Source organism: Sander vitreus, chromosome 16, assembly GCF_031162955.1.
Source record: "Sander vitreus isolate 19-12246 chromosome 16, sanVit1, whole genome shotgun sequence".
Classification (NCBI taxonomy): Eukaryota; Metazoa; Chordata; class Actinopteri; order Perciformes; family Percidae; genus Sander; species Sander vitreus.
Window position 1 is genome coordinate 1553040 of NC_135870.1, and position 25170 is coordinate 1578209.

A 25170-nucleotide genomic window follows, 5' to 3' on the forward strand; every position below is an offset into this window, starting at 1 on the left:
ACCGTCGATACGTCCAAAAACACAGATGCTCTCCATTTGTTCTCGAGCAGTTGAATCCGTTTTCACTCAACAAATATATCTGCATGCAAACACACAGCGGTTGTCCTGCCTGCCGATGAAAGGAAATCATTTGAATTGCCTCTGTGTAATTTCTTTTTTAAACAAAACCAGCCTGTTTTTCTACAGTGTAGGTGTACCTCAAGATTACAGCTGCATTTGCGCATAAACATTTTGAAAAATCATTATGTTGACTCGAGTCATATCACTTCTGTCGCAGTTAGATGAAAACAGTTGTTATTTTTGTTCTCTCGGGATCATCAGACCTCAGATTCATGTTTTTGTTTCTACAATCATTTCGGAGAGACAACGCCATTTATCATCCTTCGGTGTAAAAAATGGGTTCTGCAGGTTTGCGGTCGTGTCTGCTTGGCCTTGAGTGATTCAATAACCTATTCGTGCTGACATAAAGAGCAGAAGTGTAGGTTTTTGTGACTGAACATGCTGCTTCTAAAAAAAATTAAATGAATTCAAAACATCAAAATGAAAAGCAATACATGTTTTTGGGGGAGAAGCCTAAAGGGTAATTTCCCCATGTTTTTGTGTTGTAAGTGAACATAAATCTTTAAAATTGGTCCAGTATTGAGCGAGAATGCTGTAACCGGCAGCCGTGAAGATATGATAGACTTCATTAATCCCACACTAGGGAAATTCCTGTGCTACGGCAGCTCAAAAGAAAAAAAATTTACACACATCAGAATAACACAAACACATATTAAGTAGATATAGGAAAAAAATACATGAAGTATAAGAAATAGAAAAAATAGAATAAGTTATAATAATAATAGTAATAAACATATTTACGAAGGCCAGACCTGTCTGATTATTGAACCAAAGCAATATGTAGGCAAGACCCACCCCTTCAGTAGCATTCACACGCTACTATTGGCCAGGCGTCCATGCTCACGCAAGGTAACGGCACCCAGGGCAGCTGAGTAGCTCACCTGGTAGAGCGTACCCATATATAGAGGTTAACTCCTCGATGCAGCGGCCGCAGGTTCGACTCTGACCTGCGGCCCTTTGCTGCTTGTTTGAGACCGAGACAAGACAGAGACTTTGAGGAGTTCAGACCGAGACAAGACGGAGACTTTGAGGGTTTGAGACCGAGACAAGACGGAGACTTTGAGGGTTTGAGACCGAGACTTTGAGGGGTTGAGACGGAGGGTTTGAGACCGAGACAAGACGGAGACTTTGACGGGTTGAGACCGAGACAAGACGGAGATTTTGACGGGTTGAGACCGAGACAAGACGGAGACTTTGAGGGGTTGAGACGGAGGGTTTGAGACCGAGACAAGACGGAGACTTTGAGGGTTTGAGACCGAGACAAGACGGAGACTTTGAGGGTTTGAGACCGAGACAAGACGGAGACTTTGACGGGTTGAGACCGAGACAAGACGGAGATTTTGACGGGTTGAGACCGAGACTTTGAGGGTTTGAGACTGAGACAAGACCGAGACTTTGAGGAGTTGAGACCAAGACTTTGAGGGGTTGAGACTGAGACAAGACCAAAACTTTGAGGAGTTGAGACCGAGACAAGACGGAGACTTTGAGGGGTTGAGACCGAGACAATTACCGCCTCATTGGTCGTCATAGGAAGGAAACTGCTGCGACACACACGCACAGAACGTGGAAGGTGTATGTTCTTGATTCTCGGCATGTAGCTGTTTGCCAGAAGACATGTTTAGTTTCTAAAGAAGCTGGAGGCAGTAGTAGTAGTAGTAGTAGTAGTAGTAGTAGTAGTAGTAGTGGAAAAACGCCATTAGTTGTGTCCAATCCTAACCGAACCACAGGAAATAAGACATTATGACCAATGATGCGTTTTGTTATTTGAACTTGTTGGTATTGGGAAGCTCCAAATGGTAATACGACACATTTCTCCGAGTCCTGAATCTATATGTATGAAAACAAAGATTTTTCAGAGATGCACAAAAAGGTATTTCCTATTGGTTTTAAATGTTCATTTTTCACGTTTTTGGATTCTCGAACATCTCTCCTCAAGTCAAACTGTAATCACTATTAATTCAGTTCAGTTCAAAACTTTATTGCCATGTCAACATAGTTGATTGGAATTTGTCTTGGTGCTAATCAGATTAAAAAGACAAGACATACACAGGAACATACAATACATAAAAGACAATCACATAGACAATCATTCAGACCAGTGAAAAGATGTAGATACCTTGTGCTATTGCAACTTCCCATAAAGTGTCTGGTGCAATCTATAAAATGCATTTGAATAAGGTGAATTAGTGCTCTGTTTCTCTTTGGGTAAATATCAGAAAGGTTTCTTTGTTTACGTGTCAATGTTTGAGTTTGAGTGACGTGTTTGTGTGGGGGAGGATGTTTCCCTTTCTTAGAGGAGAACACAGGAAAGGATTTTACAGAGCTGCAACTTAAAGTAAGATCAGAGCTGCTGTTTTATTTCTTGTCTTTGGCAATTCATACTGAAATTATGCACGCAGACAGAGATCAGAGTTTTAAGATGTTACTATCTACAGCTGAACAGACCATCCCGCCATCCTAAACATATTAAACCTCACAGCAGGACACAGCAGGATGCAGTGCATCCGTGACGTCACCCGTTGGTTTGTGGACCGCTGTTTGAAAGCCTCGAGGTTGGCGATAACAAGTGTTTTTTTTTTTTTTAAACCGCACGTGACGATGTTTTACGAGAGGGCGGAACGGTTGTGGCTAGACTAGATACAGCTACGGCCGGAAGTTACGCAAAATCTAGTCTCGAAGTGAGACTAGGGCCCTGTTTACACGAATACACTCGCAGGTGAAAACGTAAAAATATTTTATCAGATGTGCCTTTCGTTTAGATGGCGACGGCATTTCTGGGGCTTAAAAACGCAAAAAAGTGAAACCACCCTCCCGCGTTCCCGTCTAAAGGGGAAAAACGCACTGTCAAAGTGTGTGTGCCGCGTGTGTGTGTGTGTGTTCTTATTTAACTATATTTGTGGGGTCCAAAAACCGAGAATACAGTATACTTGTGGGGTCCGGACAGCCTTGTGGGGCCAAAATGCTGGACCACATCTTTAAAGGTCTGTTTGAGGGTTAAGACTTGGTTTTAGGATTAGGGTTAGAATGAGGTTCTGGTTAGGGTGAGGGTAAGGGTTAAGGTTAGGCATTTAGTTGGGATGGTTAAGGTTAGGGTAAGGGGCTAGGGAATGCATTATGTCAATGACGGGTCCCCACAAAGATAGTGTGTGTGTATTGTTGTCCAGACTAAATCCTCATCTTTTGTTGTTCTACTAGGGAGAGAAGTAGAAGGAAGGTTCTAGCAGGCGCGTGGCCTTGCTGGTGTCGTGTTGCAGTGCTTCACACCACCACCTAGCCGTCTGGCGTGCATACTACGTCCAATCTCACACACTTTTGCGTCACCATATGCACGCAGATTTCCCCCTCCAAAACTCTCGTCTAAACGCGGAATAAAAAGTGAGAACGCAGCGCCGCGTTTGCATTTTCTCTTCAGATCATTTCTGTCTAAACACAGACCTAGATTTAGAACAACGTGCTCTGGTTTATTGGCATGTCTTTAAACCAATCACAATCGTCGTGGGCGGGGCTAAGCTCTAGACAGAGCCACGGTGCCTCTGCTAAATAGTCTCAGGAAGGAACTTGTTTTGGTGGAACATGTGGACGTTCAAAAGTAGTTTTAGTCGTGCAACAGAAAGCTCAGATTGGACAGATAGTCTAGCTAGCTGTCTGGATTTACCCTGCAGAGATCTGAGGAGCAGTTAACCATAGTCCTCACAAATCCACCAGAGGTTAGAACGCCAACACAGAGACAGAGGAAGGGGACGCACATCCGGCATAAATGACAAGTACAACCCCCCCCCCCCCCCCTCCCTCTAACAACCTATTATAATTTCCTTTACATAAATAAAGACAATTGCACCATTACTGATGCAGAAAAGGCACAAATTGTTGCAGAACAATTCACCAGAATGCAGGTAATGAAGTGTTTGATTCTGTTTTGACCCCAGGACGCTGCAGGTTAATGTTGACTCGCCAAAATAAAAGCCTGAGAGAAGTTAGGGACAGCGAGGTCTCTCCAGCGATCTGCCAGAGGTATTTTGAAGTATTCATAGATAATAGCCAGAGCACAGCAACTGCTTTTTATTCCCTTCCAGTCAGTGTCTTCCTCCCTTCTGTCAACTATAATTACACAGCACCAGTCCTGAGCTTTCACAAACACATTTAAAAGCTGGACTGTATCCATAACTACCACCCAGACCGTCTGTGTGTGTGTGTGTGTGTGTGTGTGTGTGTGTGTGTGTGTGTGTGTAACAAAGAAGTAAAGGATCTGAATACTTGTTCCCGCTTCACGCAGACAGACAGACACGCACACATGCAGGTAGACAGGCAAGTAAACAGACAGGCAGACAGGCAGACAGGAAGACACAGAGACACACAGACAGGCAGGCACACACACACACAGACAGACAGACAGGTAGACAGGCGTGACGCGTCTCCCTTTGCATACAGAGCCACAGGAACACAAGGGCTGTGGTAAAAAAGTTAAGAGAAAACCTAATTAATGTTATCTGAACGTCCCTGTGGAGGAGAGTTGAAATTAAATTAAATTAAATCACTGTCAGCGCCGCGGTGGGAGCCAGAAAATCCCCAATTACAGCTCGGAGCTTTGGAACCTGACGAACACGTCTCACATTGATACCGCCTCACAGGTGTGTTTGTTCCTGTAGTGTGTCTGTGTGTGTGTGTGTGTGTGTCTGTATTCGTGTATATTCTTTACACATATAACACTTTCATATATCACTTGGACGCTTTAGGACTTAACAGCCGTACTATCAGCGTGGACGTAGCAAAAGATCTTCATTTTCAACGCAAAATCTAACAGTGTGAGACGTTCAGCGGGGCGGGAACAGTCTAATGAGGGGAGTGCAGCGATTCGAGTAATAGGTAATCTCTGTTTCATGTCAATCACTACACTGACATGTCTATGGGTTTCCCATGCAACACTGCACACACGCACGCACACATTGACAAAGCCTACAGCAGCTCTCTGGAGCTCACACACACCAACACTTATCAGCCCAACAAAGACATCTGCTCTCATACAACACTGGCAGGAGGATTCACAAATAGATATGTGTGTGTGTGTGTGTGTGTGTGTGTGTGTGTGTGTGTGTGTGTGTGTGTGTGAAATAAAACACTCTCGGCTTGTCGAGAAAAGAAGGCGAAAATGTATTTTCTGCGTGGAGAAATTGTCATTGCTCACACATGATTATGGAAAGGTAGTGTGCTTGTGTAACTGTAACAGCATGTTATGTGTGTGTGTGTGTGTACTTAGTATATATTGTGTGGAAAACAACAGCGCTTTAGCTGCAAGCTTCTTGCAGCAGGTGGAGGAATGATGAGCCGATCAATTCTCATCGGCAGCGGTGATTGCCACAAGTTTAAACCACCTGAAGGCATTGATTCGATCAGCGCGGATGACCTCGAGTAACCTCTGAGTAACCCACACACTGATCGCCTCTTTGCTATACCCACATGGAAAGGCTTATAACAGAAGAACTGCTGAGCCAAAATACTAAAAGCCAAGATATTTCAGTTTCTGGAAATGGGCTTTTTGTTGCATGTAGGTAAAACACAACCTACACTGCATCACTTCAAACATACAGTAGCTCTAAAACATTTATTTGGGTCCTCACCTAAAATAAGTCATATTACAATAACTAGGACATTATGGAGGACATACACATTATGCAAAACACCACATTACCGTCTACATCTTGTCAATAACACATGTAGGGCCCTATTTTAACGATCTAAACACACGGCGTGAAGGGACTGGCGCATGTGCATTTAGGACGTGTCCAAATCCACTTTTGCTAGTTTGACGGCGGAAAAAATGGTCCGAGCCTAGGAGCATTTTATTAATTTGGTGTTAAAATAACAATGAAATGCCGCGTTATTGACTTTAGACCAGGTTTTTGTTGGTCAATGGTGCCATCACTTCCCGCTGCCTCAAGATAGCAATACTCCCAGAATGCACCTGAACACACCTCCCTGTAAGACCAGCACGCCCAGAATGCACCTGAACACACCTCCCTGTAAGACCAGCACGCCCAGAATGCACCTGAACACACCTCCCTGTAAGACCAGCACGCCCAGAATGCACCTGAACACACCTCCCTGTAAGACCAGCACGCTCATGGGCGCACAGATGGGCGCAGGTGCATTTGACGCGGGCGCTGGTCGGTCTTAAACTAGCACAGACACTTGGGTCGGGCTTTGCGCTGCGCAGCGCTGGGTGCAAGATAGGGCCAGTAAAGAGTTTCAGAAGCCTACTGGGCGCTAGGGAATTTTTTGTTTGTGGTGTCGCAGGTTTATCTGTTCAATGTAAGTGCAACAAATTGCAAAACTGAACTATATACAAACCAGTTTATATAAAAGTATATAAAATATGCATAGACAAATGATACAGTAAAGAAATTAAGTGTTTCCGTCTGTCTGACTCAACAGAATATTAACGTATGTGTTCATCTGACAGCTCTTTAACAGTACCAGAGTTACTATAAGCTTATTCCCTGTGTTTTCTGGGCCGGAAACAAAGAATAACATCTCCGTCAAAAGGAGAAAACCTAACGCTGAATCCACACTGAATAAAACTTCCAAACTACACTTTATATGTTTGGTCAAAAGTAGCATAAGCTGTGCATTGAAATTGGATTTAACTTGATGTGGGATTTAATTTTGGTTTTAATTCAAACCAGATTTGATTAAGCCAGCATGATGGGACATGAGTGGATATTGGACCTGCAGAGAGCTCTACAGTAGATGTCTGAGTCTTCAGATATAATTACATCTTTATTAAATGAACAAAGCTGGGTGTAACCAACGGTGACATCTTCTGTGGAAACAGCAACACTCGGCTGTTTTCCCCCTCACACGTATACACGATCAGTTGTGTAGTCTAATGAATTGTAGTGGGTATACTGTACTGTACATGTACGGGCCTATACTGTATATATGGGCCAGAATGGGTCTTTTGGGGGAAGGGCATTTCATAGTGGGGTGTCTGGGTGTCCTCCCCCAGGGAAGTTTTGCGCATCAACGACTTCATTTCCTGCATTCTGACACACTTTTATGCACTATTCAAAATATATCAAAATTACAATGCAAAGTATGTTGTTACGTGTCATTGGGCATTTTTAAGTGGGTACATGGAAATCCTGGATCTTTCTTAGTGGGTATACTGTGTATACCTGCATATCACGTACACTACACCGCTGTATATGATTCAAGTCAGTACGAATTAATGAACTTGATTAGACAAAAGCATTCTGCAGAGCTCAATGCCTTCAGGTCAGAGTCATCTGAAAACCCAACCAGTTCCTCCAAACTAAACTAAGATATCAGTGGCTTGTTCCCCCTCCTCTAACACGACCCACAGGAGTGTTTTCCATCCTCATATCTAAACCAGAGATGGTAACGGTCGCCGTTTTAAACACGTTGTTAACGTTGTGAAACGCTCCCAGTCGCACAGGGACTAAATACACAAGGTGACGAGGGAAGTAACGAGGTACAGGTGACATGAGGGCTGATGAACAGGTGAGACACATCAGGGCAGGGCAGATAATCATAGAGGCGGGAAAACACACAAGGCAGGAAGTAAAGCAAGACACGACACAGGAGAAACAGACACTACAAAGTAAAACAGGAAGCATAAAACATACACACGGATGGGACATGGTCAAACAGAGGGAATACAGAAACACATGACAGTAAACAAGGAAACAGGAACAACTACAACCATGACAGGTTTAGACACCAAAACTACTGAGTTAAGTTGATAAAAAGATGGAGGTTTCGGTTCAAATCAGACATGACTTGAAGGTTACCACGTGACCCAGAATGTGACGTAGCTCCGTTTGTTCCCTAAAGTTAAAAAAACTCTGTTTCCTTTTCTTTTCAAACGGGACATGAACCCCCGGTCTCCTGGGGGAAACTCATGTGTTTGTTTGACCCATCCACCCCCCCCCCAAAACAAACAAAAAACAATAAAACAGCCATGTCCATAGTCTTCTCTGAGCAATTAAGTGTCTTAACAAACTATTTCCGAACAGTTGAACATAAATCAAACAGATTAAAGGTCCCATGGCATGAAAATGTCACTTCATGAGGTTTTTTAACATTAATATGAGTCCCCCCAGCCTGCCTATGGTCCCCCAGTGGCTAGAAATGGTGATAGGTGTAAACCGAGCCCTGGGTATCCTGCTCTGCCTTTGAGAAAATGAAAGCTCAGATGGGACGATCTGGAATCTTCCCTTTATGACGTCATAAGGGGAAAGGTTACCTCCCCTTTCTCTGCTTTGCCCGCCCAGAGAATTTGGCCCCCCCATGAGAGAGACAGAGAGACATCATGGCTTTCAAACGAGCAAAGTGACAGTTGGTCAAGACCACACACTCAAAAAAATAACTCATTGGATGAACCAATAAATATATGTAGCCCCAACTCAAACTAAGTACATCCGTTCAACGAAATGTAAATCAGTTAGCCTAACTCATTTATATCAAATAGATACAACAGAATATAAATGAGTGAGCCTAAATTATTTTTATCAAATAGATACAACAGTATGTCATTGAGTTAGCCTAATGCATTTGTATCAAATTCAGCTGAAATGAAATGATTACATTAGCTAAATGAAATTGATTTACATTTGTCCAACTCAAACGTACATACTTATTGGAAAGGAAATTAAATATATAAATGTTTAATTTGATCCCCCATTAACATACACATGGAAAAAACCTGGTTGACACTTTTTTTATTCAAATACATTAAGATTTGAACATCTTTTACTTAGAGCCCCTCCACTCAAACATATGTTTTTCTTCTTGTTCCTCCTGTTGGATGTTTAAGCTTCACTGTGCTGAATGATGTAAAATAGAATTAACTATTGATCCCCACAGGGGACATTCACATATTACTACACCTCACCAAACATAGCTGCGATAATATGTGAACTTCCACTGTGGGGATCACTGAAGTGCCATCTAATCTACATTATTCTACACAGTGAAGCTCAAACATGTATGTGCAGAGTTTGAGACATAAAAGGCTGTTTAAAGCTGTAAAGTGCACATACACTGAAAAAGGGTGTGCAGTACTGCGTGTATGTAACACATGCACGCAATAACATGTTCGTGTTACTGCACCACTGGACATGGAAAACCTAATAAATGTGCAAATTCATAGATTCTGGAAATTCTAATGAGGTAGGAGTAAATTCCCATTTTAAGGATTTGTTGTCAGGGTTGTAGACTTGGACCCAAATGCAGGAAGGTGAGGAGAGTGCAGCAGTTTCAAATAATAGTAATTTAATAAGAACATAAAGAGACTTACAAATGTAAGCAGGGCAGGTGAGCAGAACCAAAAACACAGGAACACGGAAAGAAACGAGGAAAAATCCAGGAGAACAAAAAGCACAGAAGACTGACAACGAGTACCAAAAGACAAATGACAATCCACCAACAACAGACACAGAAAGCACAGGGACTAAATACACAGGGTAATGAGGAAACGACGGACAGGTGACACTAGGGCTGGGGAACAGGTGAAACACATCAGACAATCACAAGGACTAAATACACAGGGTAATGAGGAAACAAGGGACAGGTGACACTAGGGCTGGGGAACAGGTGAAACACAGACAATCACAAGGACTAAATACACAGGGTAATGAGGAAACAAGGGACAGGTGACACTAGGGCTGGGGAACAGGTGAAACACATCAGACAATCACAAGGACTAAATACACAGGGTAATGAGGAAACGAGGGACAGGTGACACTAGGGCTGGGGAACAGGTGAAACACATCAGACAATCACAAGGACTAAATACACAGGGTAATGAGGAAACGAGGGACAGGTGACACTAGGGCTGGGGAACAGGTGAAACACAGACAATCACAAGGACTAAATACACAGGGTAATGAGGAAACGACGGACAGGTGACACTAGGGCTGGGGAACAGGTGAAACACAGACAATCACAAGGACTAAATACACAGGGTAATGAGGAAACGAGGGACAGGTGACACTAGGGCTGGGGAACAGGTGAAACACAGACAATCACAAGGACTAAATACACAGGGTAATGAGGAAACAAGGGACAGGTGACACTAGGGCTGGGGAACAGGTGAAACACAGACAATCACAAGGACTAAATACACAGGGTAATGAGGAAACAAGGGACAGGTGACACTAGGGCTGGGGAACAGGTGAAACATATCAGACAATCACAAGGACTAAATACACAGGGTAATGAGGAAACGAGGGACAGGTGACACTAGGGCTGGGGAACAGGTGAAACAGACAATCACAAGGACTAAATACACAGGGTAATGAGGAAACAAGGGACAGGTGACACTAGGGCTGGGGAACAGGTGAAACACAGACAATCACAAGGGCGGGAAAACCAAAAGACAGGAAGTCAATCAGACAAGACTAGGGAGAAAAGACAGACTTCAAATTAAAACAGGAAATGGGAAAACCAACAGAAAACATGAAACCAACTAAACAAAGAAACTTGACACAGGGACTAGACGTGACACATGTGAAAAGAATACTTTTTCTGCGTAAAAAAAACCAAGACAGAAATGATTGTTCCAAGCAGATTTGTATGAGTCTTAATACTAATAATGTCCGGAGGGCATCTTTAAACAAAAATATCAACATATTAACTTTTTTACTAGATAAAACACAAGTATATAAACTTGAAATAACAGTATACTGGTAGAAAATGAATGCCCAGCTATCCCAAATCTCAACAACAAAGACACTATAGCTTACACGTATCAAACTCAAGGGCAGTGGGCCAAATCCTGCCCTGACCAAACCAAAAAGACAGAACTGTTTTCAAAGTAATTACGGGACACTCAAAGTAGAATGATAGGATGTATGTATGTATGTATGTGTGTATATATATATATACACATACATATATATATATATATATATATATATATATATATATATATATATATATATATATATATATATATAATACAATTCAAATAACAGAAAAATAAGAACATGTCTTCCAAAATGATTGTAAGTGATTCAAATAAGAAATTCCCATTTTCAAAAAGGAGTAGGAAGAAGTTCCAAAAAACCTTTTCTGGTCCTATACCCCCTTTTTCTATTTTTATCATTTAGTTAAATACAAAACAATGTGATGCTTAGAATAGAATAGAATAACAGAATAAATCTTTATTGTCCACCAGGGTGGAAATTTTTCTTTGGCTCACCAGACATACAAGACAGATAAACATACAGACAACATCTCAGACATGACGGTTGAGTATAAAAAATAATATGAGAAGATATATATATATATATATATATATCAGGATAAAACAGAATAAATATGCTTAAATTCATTAAAATAGCAGCTCAGTTTGATGTTGTCACTTGGTTTGGTTGAGGATACTGATAGCATTTGGAATAAAGGATTTTTTAAAACCACTTTTTGACAGAGGCACTCTGAAGCGCCTCCCAGACTTCAGGAGCTCAAACTGGCTGGAAAGAGGATGTGTACTATCTGCAGTGATTTTCCTAGCTTTCTTCCTCATTCTGTCAGTGTATATTTGGGTCAGGTGTTTTTGGGGTTTTCCCACTATTTTGCTGGCCATTGACACTATCCTGTTAAGCTTGTTCTTGAGTTTGCAGCTTAAATGGCCAAACCAAGCAGAGAGATGAAAGGTAAAAAACACTTTCAATATGTGTGGTGTATACTAGCTCAGTAATCTGAGCACTAACGCCCAGACAGCTCAGTCTTCTAAGGAGACTGAGTCGTTGTGAGCATTTCTTAAAAATATAGTCTAAAAACTCAGATTCACTTATTTATACATGTTTACATACACATACATGTACCGTATATCTACCTACACTCACATAAACACATGCATACACATACACACAGATGAAGACACATAGACACAGATGCATACACATACACACACACATTAACACTTTTTCTTTTCATTTCCATCTAAATGATCTTCTTTGTTTCCGTCTATATACGCCAAACCAAATAATAACCCATCCAAACTAGGCTTAGTATATAGGCCCAGGAACCATACAGTCAGTATACAATACTATCGCCTCGAGTCCTTTTCGTATCCATTCAATATATTCATTTTAAATAGTCTCTTAAAATTGCTCATTGTTGTACATGATTTCATCTCCGTCATAGGTCAGAATGATGCTCGAACAAACCACTTATGGGAGCGTTTTCCGGGGGCGAACAGTCTCTTAAATCTGCTGTAATCAGATGGATGGAGAGTCTGTCTCTGCAGCAGCAAAGTGCCTCCAGCTGGTTCAAGAAAATGCAACAATCTGATTCCAGCTGGAAACATCATGTACTTAAATAACGCTGACGTTTAATTAAGTCCTGTGCAACCGACACCAAGCTGCTGCTGCTGCAGAAGAAACACCTACACATCCGTGCTCCTACTTCAAAGTGGTTGCTTCTAAACGCTGCACACCGTCTGATAAAAAACTTGGTTCTGTTCTTTCCAGACAGAGGGAACTCTTTAATTATTGACCGAGAACGCAATAACAGACAGCTGTAAACGGGGCTGCAATGTAACCCTACAGGACAAATGTTCAGCGTCAGTAAACGTCCACTAAAAGTTCCGTTTTTGTTAGTGCTGTCAGTTAAACGCGTTATTAACGGTGTTAATGCAAACCCATTTTAACGGCGTACATTTTTTTATCGCGAGATTAACGTTCTTTTTGGCCTAGCAAACTTTGTAGTTTTTTTCACATGCTGTTGTAACAACTAGTAACGTTAGAAAAACTACAACACCACACCGGATCTAGCTAGACCGGAAACAAAACAACAGGCACGCTGCACACACTTGTTTGGGGCTTGCGAGCCGGCCAAAGAGTAGTAGGCTAACGTTAGGTTTTGAGTGGATGGCGAGCGCGAGACGCCGAAATGGATGCCAATAAGATTCTGAATGGAAAGTTTACTGTTAAAAAGTTGCCAAATGGGTCCATTGACAAGAACAACGTGATCTGTGTTTTGTCGTTGTGAACTGAGCTATCATCGCAGCACGTCCAGTCTGAAATACCACTTGATGGCCGAGCACACAGCTGATGGCCGAGCACACAGCTGATGGCCAAGCACACGGCTGATGGCCAAGCACACAGCTGATGGCCAAGCACACAGCTGATGGCCAAGGACACGGCTGATGGCCGAGCACACAGCTGATGGCCAAGCACACAGCTGATGGCCGAGCACACAGCTGATGGCCGAGCACACAACGGATGGCCGAGCATACAGCTGATGGCCAAGCACACAGCTGATGGCCGAGCATACAGCTGATGGCCGAGCAAACAGCTGATAGCCAAGCACATGGCTGATGGCCAAGAACACAGCTGATGGCCAAGCACACAGCTGATGGCCAAGCACACAGCTGATGGTCAAGCACACAGCTGATGGCTGATGGCCAAGCGATTAATTGCAATTAATTGCGAGTTAACTATGACATTAATGCGATTAATCGCGATTAAATATTTGAATCGTTTGACAGCACTAGTTTTTGTGTATGATGCCAGTGTATCTCCGTGTCTAGTTGGTCCACACTAATCCCATCAATCGGTCCCAAAACGTCCCAGTTAGAGAGGAAATGACCTAAACATATTCTTAGTAAATCTTTACAATCATTCATCGAAAGAACCAAACAGGTCTGTCTTGTTGCATGATTAAAATATTTTATAGAACTTGACATTATCAGCGTGTAACGTTGCTCAGAGGTTCCGGGTCCTCGATGCAACCGCAGTTTAAAGTTAACTCAAAGTAGTGGCAGAAATTCTGCACAAAACAGTTATATTTTCTTGTAACATTTGTTGTCATTTGTTGACAACAAATGACAACAAATGACATGAAAAGACCAAAGCTGTCTCTCAATACTTTCCAACATTACGAAAGCCCATTTATTTCTACCGAAAACGTAAATCTTTAACGTGCGTCTAGGATGTGTGTTGGCGGCCTGGGGGTTAAAGAATCGATTTCAATCAGGAGAGACTTCATTGCAAATATGAAAAGACTCATTTGTAAGTTACATAAGCAAAATATGAAATGTACAAAGTCTTTGGATATTAGACTCCATCGCATCGAATATGTTTAAAAGTGGTAGAGAAACCAGCCTGAAGGCAAAGCTCTCAATCTACCGGTCAGTTTTTGTTCCTACCCTCACCTATGGTCATGAAGGCTGGGTCATGACCGACAGAACAAGATCCAGGGTACAAGCGGCCGAAATGGGTTTCCTCAGGAGGGGGGCTGGCGTCTCCCTTAGAGATAGGGTGAGAAGCTCAGTTATCCGTGAGGAGCTCGGAGTAGAGCCGCTGCTCCTTTACGTTGAAAGGAGCCAGTTGAGGTGGTTCGGGCGTCTGGTAAGGATGCCCCCTGGGCGCCTGCCCGCTTCGCCCGTGCCAAAGACCGCTACTGACTCAAAGAAAGCGAATAGTGAGGGACATCCGGCGGAACTTCCGGTAAATGAACCAGGTCACTCCTGACTACCGAGAAGTTAATAAAAGGTTCATAGTTTCACTTTGATGCTGTTTTCTCAGCCTGCTGTTCACATGAAAGAGGGTTCATAATGACTTAAAAACATCATCAACAATATCCACAGATCAAGGGCAGCATATTTCACATGAGATGAAAGATATAGAGTCTAAATATGATCTTCTGTGACATAAAGACATACAGAATATAAACAGAGAATGATGCACGAATCAAATGAAATATATGCTATGAAAAAGAGTGAGTTATGTCTCATATAGGTCTGATAACTGACAGATGAAAATGGCTACTGATAGGGGATAGCTGGGAAAAATGTGTATATGTTTCTGTGTATGTATGTATGCATCTGTGTATGCATGCATGTGTGTAAGTATGTATGCATGTATGTATGAATGTGTACATGTGTGTATGTAGGAATAAATAAGTGAAGAATTAAATAGTTTTGTATTTAACTAAAGTACAGTCATAACTTCTTCCTACTCCTTTTTGAACATGGAAATCCTTATTTGAATAATTTACAATCATTTGAAAGATCTGTTTGGTGATGATTTAGTTTTTGATGTTTTCCTTGCCTGTACTGAAATGTACATCTTCTTATTTACCTTTTTTAAGGTGTTCAAATGCACTAAATGTTTAAATGACATAGCCTATAGTTGACATTTTAAACATGAATTATTGACATTTATGATCCCATGTGTTAAGATGAGTAAACGAATGACTAAATAAAAGTAATGCAGAGCATAAAAGCAGATAACGTCGGTCTGAATAAACTACCAAGAAACTTTAGTATGAATTAAAGTCTGATTATTGTCAAATCATTTCTGATCTGACTGGGTGCAATTTACCAGGAGCTAAATTTCACAGTGCTGATGAATAAAAACATAAGTTACCCAGAGATTATTTTTTATCATTTATAATCATCACATCTCGCTACCTGAAAGATTGTCTATTCACAGTCTGATCCTGTTTTCTCTGAGGCGCAGTGAGAGAATAATGACGGTTTCTTTAGTTGTTGAATGTGACTTGTGTTACGAATGAAAGAAAGAAAGAAAGGCAACGTCAGTCGCTTTTACATGATACATTTCTCACTTTATACCTTTTTAAACAAGACTGTCCTGCCCCAAAAAACGACCCCTATGAGTCGTCTGTACCAAGGGCGTAACTTTGGGTTCAATATTAGGGGGTGGGCTTGAGATCTCCAACTATCCATGGAGGTCCCGGGACACGTCTGCATGTGTTGAGAAAAGCAAAAGAAACCCTGCTCGCATAGGCGTCCATACCGTAATATTGAGCACCCCCATGTGCCAGACTGCCAGTACGCTACATTCATTTAAAATGAGCAGCTGGTGCTAAGTGGAGCGTCTGTCATAGTGTGATTGGTTATGTCGCTCTCAGTCCCCTGATCCATATCCTATCCACCAATCACAGCGTCATTCGGATGAAAACGCCTCTTTAGTGGCCCCTCTCCATCCCCCCCCTACCATACAGTGCGTGCATGTGCATTAGGTAATCAGAGTGACACTAAAACGGACAGATTTGTTATTAAAAAAGCAAAACCTAATGATGCAAGTGCATCGACATCCAGAGATTCTTAATTTCCCACGAAGCTGACCGCGGTTAGGTGTCAGTTCATCTTTTCATCTCCAATCCTATCTGTATTTGTGAGTATTTGAGTTGAAAGATAGCCTACTTTACGGCTTTATTATCGAGTCAATAGGCGTGTGTGTTCATGTCGGCCGCTGTCCATTTCCTAAGGTTCTGAAATGCAAACATTTTTGGACTACTTTTTTTTTTTAAAGGGCGTGCGCCCGTGAGCATCCACGGAGGAAAACATAAATCAGCGCCTATGCCTGCTCGCACACGTGCACCTGCTTGCACAAACACATACACCTGCTCGTTGTGATGAACTGCAGAATGATTCTGACTTGATTCGGAGTGCTGTTTAACCTCTGGCCTAACTTTCACCACACCGACCGCTGATTCCCCCTCTGAAGACCGTGGGTGGGAATCATTTTGTTCCCCGGTGCTGTAATCGTCCCCCTCCTAATGTCCTCCAATCACGCCATCACTGATGTATCTATCCTCTGACTTCACCTCATTAATCAGTGTGAACTGTAATTGCCTTTTTCTCCTGGTTGCTGTAATTGAATTAGCGCCAAGCGTCCAAGGTAAAAGAGGTCAGCGTTGCAGGAAGCTCAGGTTCATGCTGCAGAGAGAGAAGAGCAATCAGAGATGGAGTTCAACCCCACTATACAGAAAGCTGAGTTTGTTCTGAACATTTTGATATGAAACACATGCAGAGCCATTATATACTAATACCCTAAAAGTTGAATTTAAGAAGATGTGTACAGATCGAGAAGAACAGAGGATAAGGAGACAGACTAATCCTGGAGCTGTCTGAGAGTTGTGTGCATTGTGTTGTAAAAGTGATTTCCCAGCAGACTGCATCTGCTTTGGGTTGTCACACTTTCTCTTCTTAATTTTTTGTATTTCCACCTCCTTGTGAACTTCAAGAACACATCAGCTTATATTCAGATATTATAAAGTTTAGGTGCAGCACCCATAAGACCAATGAAAGTAACTCAAAGACTTTTCTCAGATCTAAAGACTGTAGTCGGACTTCTCTAGCTTTGTGTAAGTTTTGTCTTATCATTATCAGTGTTCTAACATGCGCTTGCGACTTACAATGACTTACAAAGATACATAACAGCTGCAATTGTATGCACTATACAGGATTTACCCTATTATACTTTATCGACAGGAATAGATAGGTCGAACAGCAAACAGCCACCCATAAATAGTCTATAAAGAAAGCATCAGGCTGTCTTTGAGATCTCACATGAACAACGGTTTAAGTTAATCAGGCGACCGAAGAATACCATAATTCCTCCGTTCAATTAGGCCTAAGCGTTAGGCCAGGCTTCCATCCTTAACAAACAGCCATGTACATCGGCTCTTCCAGTCTCTCCACTGCTGGCTGTTCCAATTTAACGGGAGAGAGGAGCGAAGAGGGGTCAGGATGCTGATCGGCCTCTGATGAGCTGTTACCACATCCATCTTCAGCCAGAGAGAGGCATTATTTCTTCAGCTTCTTCTTGCGTTGTCGTTGACTTTGCGCGCCGATTAATGGCCTCCAACGTTTATATTTTTTCTACGAATCTTTGAGTTAACATGTACTAAACATGAGTTGACTTTGCAGTGCCGCCACGCCTTGATGCTCATGACACGAATAGCATGTATAGTTATCTTTATTGAAGTGAATTAGGTTTATATCGCCGTCATGCATGAATGAATGATATTTTTGCAATAGTACACATAAAAATCCACGATGATCACATTACACAAAACTGGAATTGCACGACAAAATGACCCATTGTCAATATTTTTAGAGACCCCCCCCCCAAAATTTCACAAATCACGTTGTTACGGGAGCCCATGTCTTATTAAGGGGAGCCGAGCTCCCCCGTAGTTCGCACCCTGAGTGTTAGTTACAGTCATGTGAAAAAATTAGGACACCCATGCTAAAGTTGATTAAAAAGAGGAATAAAAAAAATCATCTATTGGAAATTGATCTTAATGACTTAATTAAAAAAATTAGGAAAAATCCAACCTTTAAGGACACCAAGTTTCTTTGTGAATGAATAATGTATCGTCAATAAATAAATGTTCTTCCTTAAAATACAGGGGGCATAAGTCAGTACAGCCCTATGTTAGATTCCCATAGAGGCAGGCAGACTTTTATTTTGAAAGGCCAGTTATTTCATGGATCCAGGATACTATGATCCTGATAAAGATCCCTTGACCCCCCCATCATCACATACCCTTCACCATACCCCCACATCATCACATACCCTTCACCATACCCCCCACATCATCACATACCCTTCACCATACCCCCCCATCATCACATACCCTTCACCATACCTAGAGATTAACATGGTTGTATTTCAGTTAGCCTAATAGCTGGTTTGATTTGCATTGAGAGATGAGTTTATGGAAAGTACCCCATGTCAATCTCTAGGTATGGTGAAGGGTATGAGATGATGTGGGGGTATGGTGAAGGGTATGAGATGATGTGGGAGTATTTTAATTCCAAAAGCCAAGGGAACTTTATCAGGATGCATATTGGCCTTTGTTTTGGGAAACTTTTTTGGGCGCATTTTTTTATGCTTTTGGCATTTTATTAACACTTTTTTCATTTATGGTCCATGAACCTAATTTAAATGACATTATACCTAATTTATGAGTTTGAAAAGAAGCTGAAGTTATGAATTATTTTGACTAATAGTTAAGATCAGAGGATGTTGAGTGAGTTTCTGTCAGGAGACTGTTTGAAAACCATTTAAACATTTCTTTTCAAATGCTATGAAATTGAATTAAATGACCAAAATTCAATGGAAGTTATCATGAATTTTACGTTGGATGGGTTCCATGGGGCAATTGGGTTGTAAGAATACATACTTCTGAGATAAAAAACTTTTGAAAAATGTAACATTTTTTTCGAGGAAGGACGCCTAAACTAGTTTAATTAAGACTGCAAGGGAAAGCTCGGCTTCCCCTAAAATGTCAAAAAAATGAATGGTCAAATATGTACTATTGTGTTAACATTTTATTAACTAAAAATGCGTTAGAATATGTTCATCTCGAAGACGAGTTCCTTCAGAAGCAGCTACATATAGGTCGACTGACTCGATTTCCTTCTTACAGTCCCGTAGCGTCACAGTGTATTTCCCCGTTGAAGCCTGGCGTCCGTTGGCTTCAATGGGGCTGCTTTGAGCAGCTTTTTTCAGTGCTTCGAAACTAGACGGTCATTGGATAAATGCTGCGATTATGTCCTGCCCACGGATGCTCAGCGTCTCTGGGGGTGAATGGACGAGTGGGCTGGCCTGGAGGCCGGGCTTCTGCGTGATGATTGGACAGTCTGTCGAAAGACTGCATCTCCTTTTGATTGTCAACGATTATGTACTATAAAAAAGTCGCCGAAGCTATTCGGGCTCCGTCCAATCGTGGATTTTGCAAGTCTAGTCGAAAGACAAACTGCTGCAACCTATTTCTTGGTATTTGCTTGGCGAAATTGCTAGCCAATTTTCCTCATACATTTCATACAATTATACACCACATTCCTTGTTTCAGTTTAACCTAATTCCTCCACAATTTCCTCCTTCGAGTTTAATATCGTTTCGTTAGATCATTTGTTCATTCATTCATTCATACAGTAGGCTAGGCCAGTGTCGTCAGAAATTATGTATAAATAAATAGACAATTTTTATGATGTAGGCCGAAAATGAGCTTCCCCTCTTTAAAACACCAGCAGCCGCCACTGGCCTAAACCACCAACCCCCCCGCGCCAAATATGGGCAACTACGTCTTCCACAAAGCGAGGGAAAACTCTGAATAATATGATGTGTTTCTTTGAGTCTCTGTCTTTCAGAAATGCACAAATAATGACAAAGAGGCGTCTTCGTAGCAGCTCTTATCTCAAACTGTTTGTGACGTACGGGTGATTATTTTACATCCAAAACCACCGTGGCTCTAAAGACTCTTTCCAGAATCTGTGTTGACAATCTGGCAGCCGCTGACGCTCTGCTGCAGGCTACGATTTCAAGCAGATCCAGGCAGTGTGTGCAGAAAGCTTCTATAAAGCACGCTGAATTATAACGTGCCAGTCGGGGCTTTAAGTGCAGCTGGTTATTGAGTCAACAACACATGTTGCAGACTGTCTGGTAGAAAGAACTGATTGTTACTGATCATTTGCATCTGGGCACACACATGCAGAGAATATTTCACCAATATACCAGCACAGAAGTTAAGGAGAAAACACAAGACTATCACCCAGGAAACAGGTGTTCATGTCCTGAAGAAGTTAAGGAGAAAACACAAGACTTTCACCCAGGAAACAGGTGTTCATGTCCTGAAGAAGTTAAGGAGAAAACACAAGACTTTCACCAGGAAACAGGTGTTCATGTCCTGAAGAAGTTAAGGAGAAAACACAAGACTTTCACCAGGAAACAGGTGTTCATGTCCTGAAGAAGTTAAGGAGAAAACACAAGACTTTCACCCAGGAAACAGGTGTTCATGTCCTGAAGAAGTTAAGGAGAAAAACACAAGACTTTCACCCAGGAAACAGGTGTTCATGTCCTGAAGAAGTTAAGGAGAAAACACAAGACTATCACCCAGGAAACAGGTGTTCATGTCCTGAAGAAGTTAAGGAGAAAACACAAGACTTTCACCAGGAAACAGGTGTTCATGTCCTGAAGAAGTTAAGGAGAAAACACAAGACTTTCACCAGGAAACAGGTGTTCATGTCCTGAAGAAGTTAAGGAGAAAACACAAGACTTTCACCAGGAAACAGGTGTTCATGTCCTGAAGAAGTTAAGGAGAAAACACAAGACTTTCACCAGGAAACAGGTGTTCATGTCCTGAAGAAGTTAAGGAGAAAACACAAGACTTTCACCAGGAAACAGGTGTTCATGTCCTGAAGAAGTTAAGGAGAAAACACAAGACATGGAGGAGTTGATTCCTAACCTGTATAAGTGAAGCCTAAAAATCTGGATCACCCCCTGGTGGCTGGCTGCAGTATAAGTCATAAGCCCCTCCATCCCCCCTTCTGTCTCCTCTCTCTCCATCCCTCCCTCTGTCTCCTCTCCCTCCATCCCTCCCTCTGTCTCCTCTCCCTCCATCCCCCCCTTCTGTCTCCTCTCTCTCCATCCCTCCCTCTGTCTCCTCTCCTTCCATTCCTCCCTCTGTCTCCTCTCCCTCCATCTCCTCCCTCTGTCTCCTCTCCTCCATCCCTCCCCCTTCTGTCTCCTCTCTCTCCATCCCTCCTCCTCTGTCTCCTCTCTCTCCATCCCCCTCTGTCTCCTCTCTCTCCATCCCTCCCTCTGTCTCCTCTCTCTCTCATCTCTCTCCCTCTCTGTCTCCTCTCCCTCTCCATCCCCCTCCCTCTGTCTCCTCTCTCTCCATCCCTCCCTCTGTCTCCTCTCTCCATCCCCCCCCCTCTGTCTCCTCTCTCTCATCCCTCCTCTGTCTCTCTCCCTCCATCCCTCCCTCTGTCTCCTCTCCCTCCATCCCCCCCTTCTGTCTCCTCTCCCTCCATCCCTCCCTTCTGTCTCCTCTCCCTCCATCCCTCCCTCTGTCTCCTCCATCCTCCCTCTGTCTCCTCCATCCCTCCCTCTGTCTCCTCTCCTCCATCCCTCCCTCTCCCCTCTCCTCCATCCCTCCCTCGTCTCCTCTCCCTCCATCCCTCCCTCTGTCTCCTCTCTCTCCATCCCCCCCTTCTGTCTCCTCTCTCTCCATCCCTCCCTCTGTCTCCTCTCCCTCCATCCCTCCCTCTGTCTCCTCTCCCTCCATCCCCCCCTTCTGTCTCCTCTCTCTCCATCCCTCCCTCTGTCTCCTCTCCTTCCATTCCTCCCTCTGTCTCCTCCATCCCTCCCTCTGTCTCCTCTCCTCCCCTCTGTCTCCCCTCCTCCCTCCCTCTGTCTCCCCCTCTCTCCCTCCCTCCCTCTGTCTCCCTCCCTCCCTCCTCTCCCTCCCTCTGTCTCCTCTCCCTCCCTCCATCCCTCCCTCTGATAGCGGATGCGACAAGTACATTTTTCCCAAAGATAGTTTTGGGTTATTTTAGGTAGTTCTGTTCACGCTGATGTTTGTTCTAGTGTTCATTTTTCTGATCAGTTTTTAGAGAGGTAGTGAACGGGGAGAGACTGATAATGTTTTGATCCCGTTTGAATTCAGTCATCGATTACACATATGATGTTTGTCAGTGAAGAAAGTCTCAGTTTGCCGTAGGTTTGTCAAATAATAATTTCCCCGTTCACTACCGTTCCTATTTTTTCTGAATTAAGGTCCCATGGCGGTCCACCGGGAGGGGAGGGACTTCCCCTCTCTACTAGTTATTTGATGCCATAAAAACGGACTGAAAAGTCATCACTGACGAATAGGATTGACTCGCGATTGGACAGGCAGGAAAAAAAAACTAATATTCAGAAAAGAAAAGTTGGAAAAAACCCACAAAACAACAACAAATACTGGAGGGGGAAAAAGCGCCGTTAATGTTGAGAAAAGTGTCTGTCTGTGTGTCAGTCTGAGGCAGAAAAAAGTCTGGTTTCTTCTCTCTCTCTATCTCCGTCCCTGCGGGGCTCATCACTGTAGAGTCTACTGGAGGCGGAGGTTATGTAGTTGTGTCAGATCACTTCCCCGTGATGAGATTCATTTTTTGCATTGCGTTACGTAGCGTTGCGTTGCGTAGCGTTGCGATGCGTAGCGTTGCGTTGCGTAGCGTTGCGTTCGTAGCGTTGCGTACGGTACCTAACGTTGCGTAAAGTTAAAAAAAACTCTGTTTCCTTTTCTTTTGAAAGAAAACCTACTGACTATAGAACTTCAGCAGGTTCAATTCCCAAATCCCCTTTCCGACCATATACGCCTATATGTATCTCAACATTTTAAAGTGATTTATTTTGTCTTAAATTATTAATTTTGTCTTCTGGAGCCTCAGATACCAAAGCTTCTGGAAAATCCACAATGCATAAAAGATAGACATTTAAATGTAGAGAAAATATGAATATCAATAAAACCTGAAATATAAAATATGTTGCTTTAATGCAACAAATTATAAGCTTGAAACAAATGCAGAAAAGCGAGGTGTGTGTCTGTGTGTGTGTGTGTGTGTGTGTGTGTGTGTGTGTGTGTGTGTGTGTGTGGGGGGGGCGTTCTAGGTTTTCCTCTGCTCGCTGCACTGAGTTTGCAGAAGGAGACGGGAGCAGAGCGGACGCGCGACGCAGCCGGAGTGGATTAAAGAGCGACGTTTACCGGGAGAACACGCGCGCCATTTACGCAGCAGGCTGCTCCGGAGTGCAGTCCACCGATTTAACTTGCACACGCAGTCATACTGTTATCAATATTATCAATAGTATTCATATTTTATGTGCAGCCAGGGAGAAGAGGAGAGCGGGAGCGCCGCGGTCTGATCTCACGTCCCTCTCCGTTTCTGAGTGACAACCTCCGGGGAAAGTTGGAGTAACGTTAACGGGCGGGAGCGCCTGGATGTTTTAACGTTTGTAACGTGCACAGAGGAGCCGAACTACACCGAGGGAAGGGTTTATTTCTCCGGATAAAACCGTGGATACTCCGAAACACGCTGCTTCAGCGGAATATGTTGTCCTCTCCGCGGACTCCGTGAATACTTCTCCGTGTGTGCAGGTGTGAGTCTGCAGAGCAAGGGAGCCCGGTCGGTAGCACCGTCTCCAGTGGGGGGTCCAGGCTGCCCGGTCGGTTACAGGGGTCTTTTTCCCCGGCAGTACCGTCTCCAGGGGTCTTTTCTCAGGCAATACCTTTTCCCCGGCAGTAGCCTACCGTCTCCAGGGGTCCAGGCTGCCCGGTCGGTACCGTCTCCAGGGGTCTTTTCTCAGGCAGTACCGTCTCCAGGGGTCCAGGCTGCCCAGTCGGTACCGTCTCCAGGGGTATTTGCTCACTCCACCATGTCGGCGACAGCTTTACGGGTTCCCTGTGTAGAAAGGGAACGAGAGAGAGAGTGAGAGACACCGGGAGAGAAAGAGAGAAACAGGGTGAACCGGACCGGGCAGCGCGGGAGACCGAGCCTGTTTGTTTTTTTCTCCGTCTTTATGATTTGTGGGATTACTACCGGACGAGAAATGATCCTGATCATCACTTTGGTGTTTGTGTTGGGTGAGTAAACCCCTAGTAACATCTCCCCCCCTCCTAGGAAAAAGGGGCACGAGTCACATTAACCTCATTCAGGTTGTTGCTGACGCAGATCCAGGGTGGTCCTAAATGTTTGGTGCCTTTTTCTCGTTTTCAACATTTGTAGGTTTTTTTTCGATATATATAAATTTTTTTTAAATGTATTTTTTATTTTTTTGTCCCAAAATACGTTTTTAGGCTTTTTCCTACGTTTTTCCGCGTTTGTTGTTTTTTAGGTTTCTTGTCGATTTTTTTCTAAATGACGTTTTTTTTTTTTTTTTACATTTTTTGTCAGTTATTTTTTTGTTTATTATTATTAGTTTTTTTTGCCATGCTTTAGTTGCTTTCTTCCCCCAATTTTGTTGTTGTTTTTTTTCGAAATTTTTGTCATTTTACCTGTATAACGTTTTTTTGTGACATTTTAGTTGCTTTTTCAACATTTTCAACATTCTTTCCTACGTTTTTGTTGTTTTTAACATTTTTGTTAATTTTCGTCATTATTGTCAAAAACATTTTTTGTTATTGTCGATTTTTTTAACATTCACTTTTTTTCAACGTGTTTGTCAATTATTTCAATGTTTTTTTTCCACTTTTTTTTTAATGTTTTTTTTCTGTTTCTTTCTTATTAATGCTGCGTTCCAGTCAACCCGTAACTCGTGTTTTCACAACTTTATAATGATGAAAGTGCCCTGGAAGGGCAGTCAAACCCGAAATAGAAATAAATAGACATAAATAGGCAACGTAAAGTAATTCCTCACATTGTAATCAAAACAATACACATACGAGTGTGTACTACTACAGGTTATGTTTATTAAATGAAGCCCAAAATATGTCGCCGACTAGAAATCG

The 25170-nt window shown here is 42.7% G+C and overlaps 1 protein-coding gene across 1 annotated transcript in view; it reads left to right on the plus strand.

Annotated features, from left to right (window-relative positions):
* The first annotated feature begins 23412 nt into the window (after positions 1 to 23412).
* The window catches only part of gfra2b (GDNF family receptor alpha 2b), a 60248-nt gene continuing 58490 nt past the window's right edge, over positions 23413 to 25170 (plus strand). Inside the window, exon 1 of the mRNA XM_078271889.1 lies at positions 23413 to 24306. Coding sequence (XP_078128015.1) covers positions 24243 to 24306 — 64 coding nt within the window. The 5' untranslated portion in view covers positions 23413 to 24242. The remainder of the gene's footprint in view (positions 24307 to 25170) is intronic.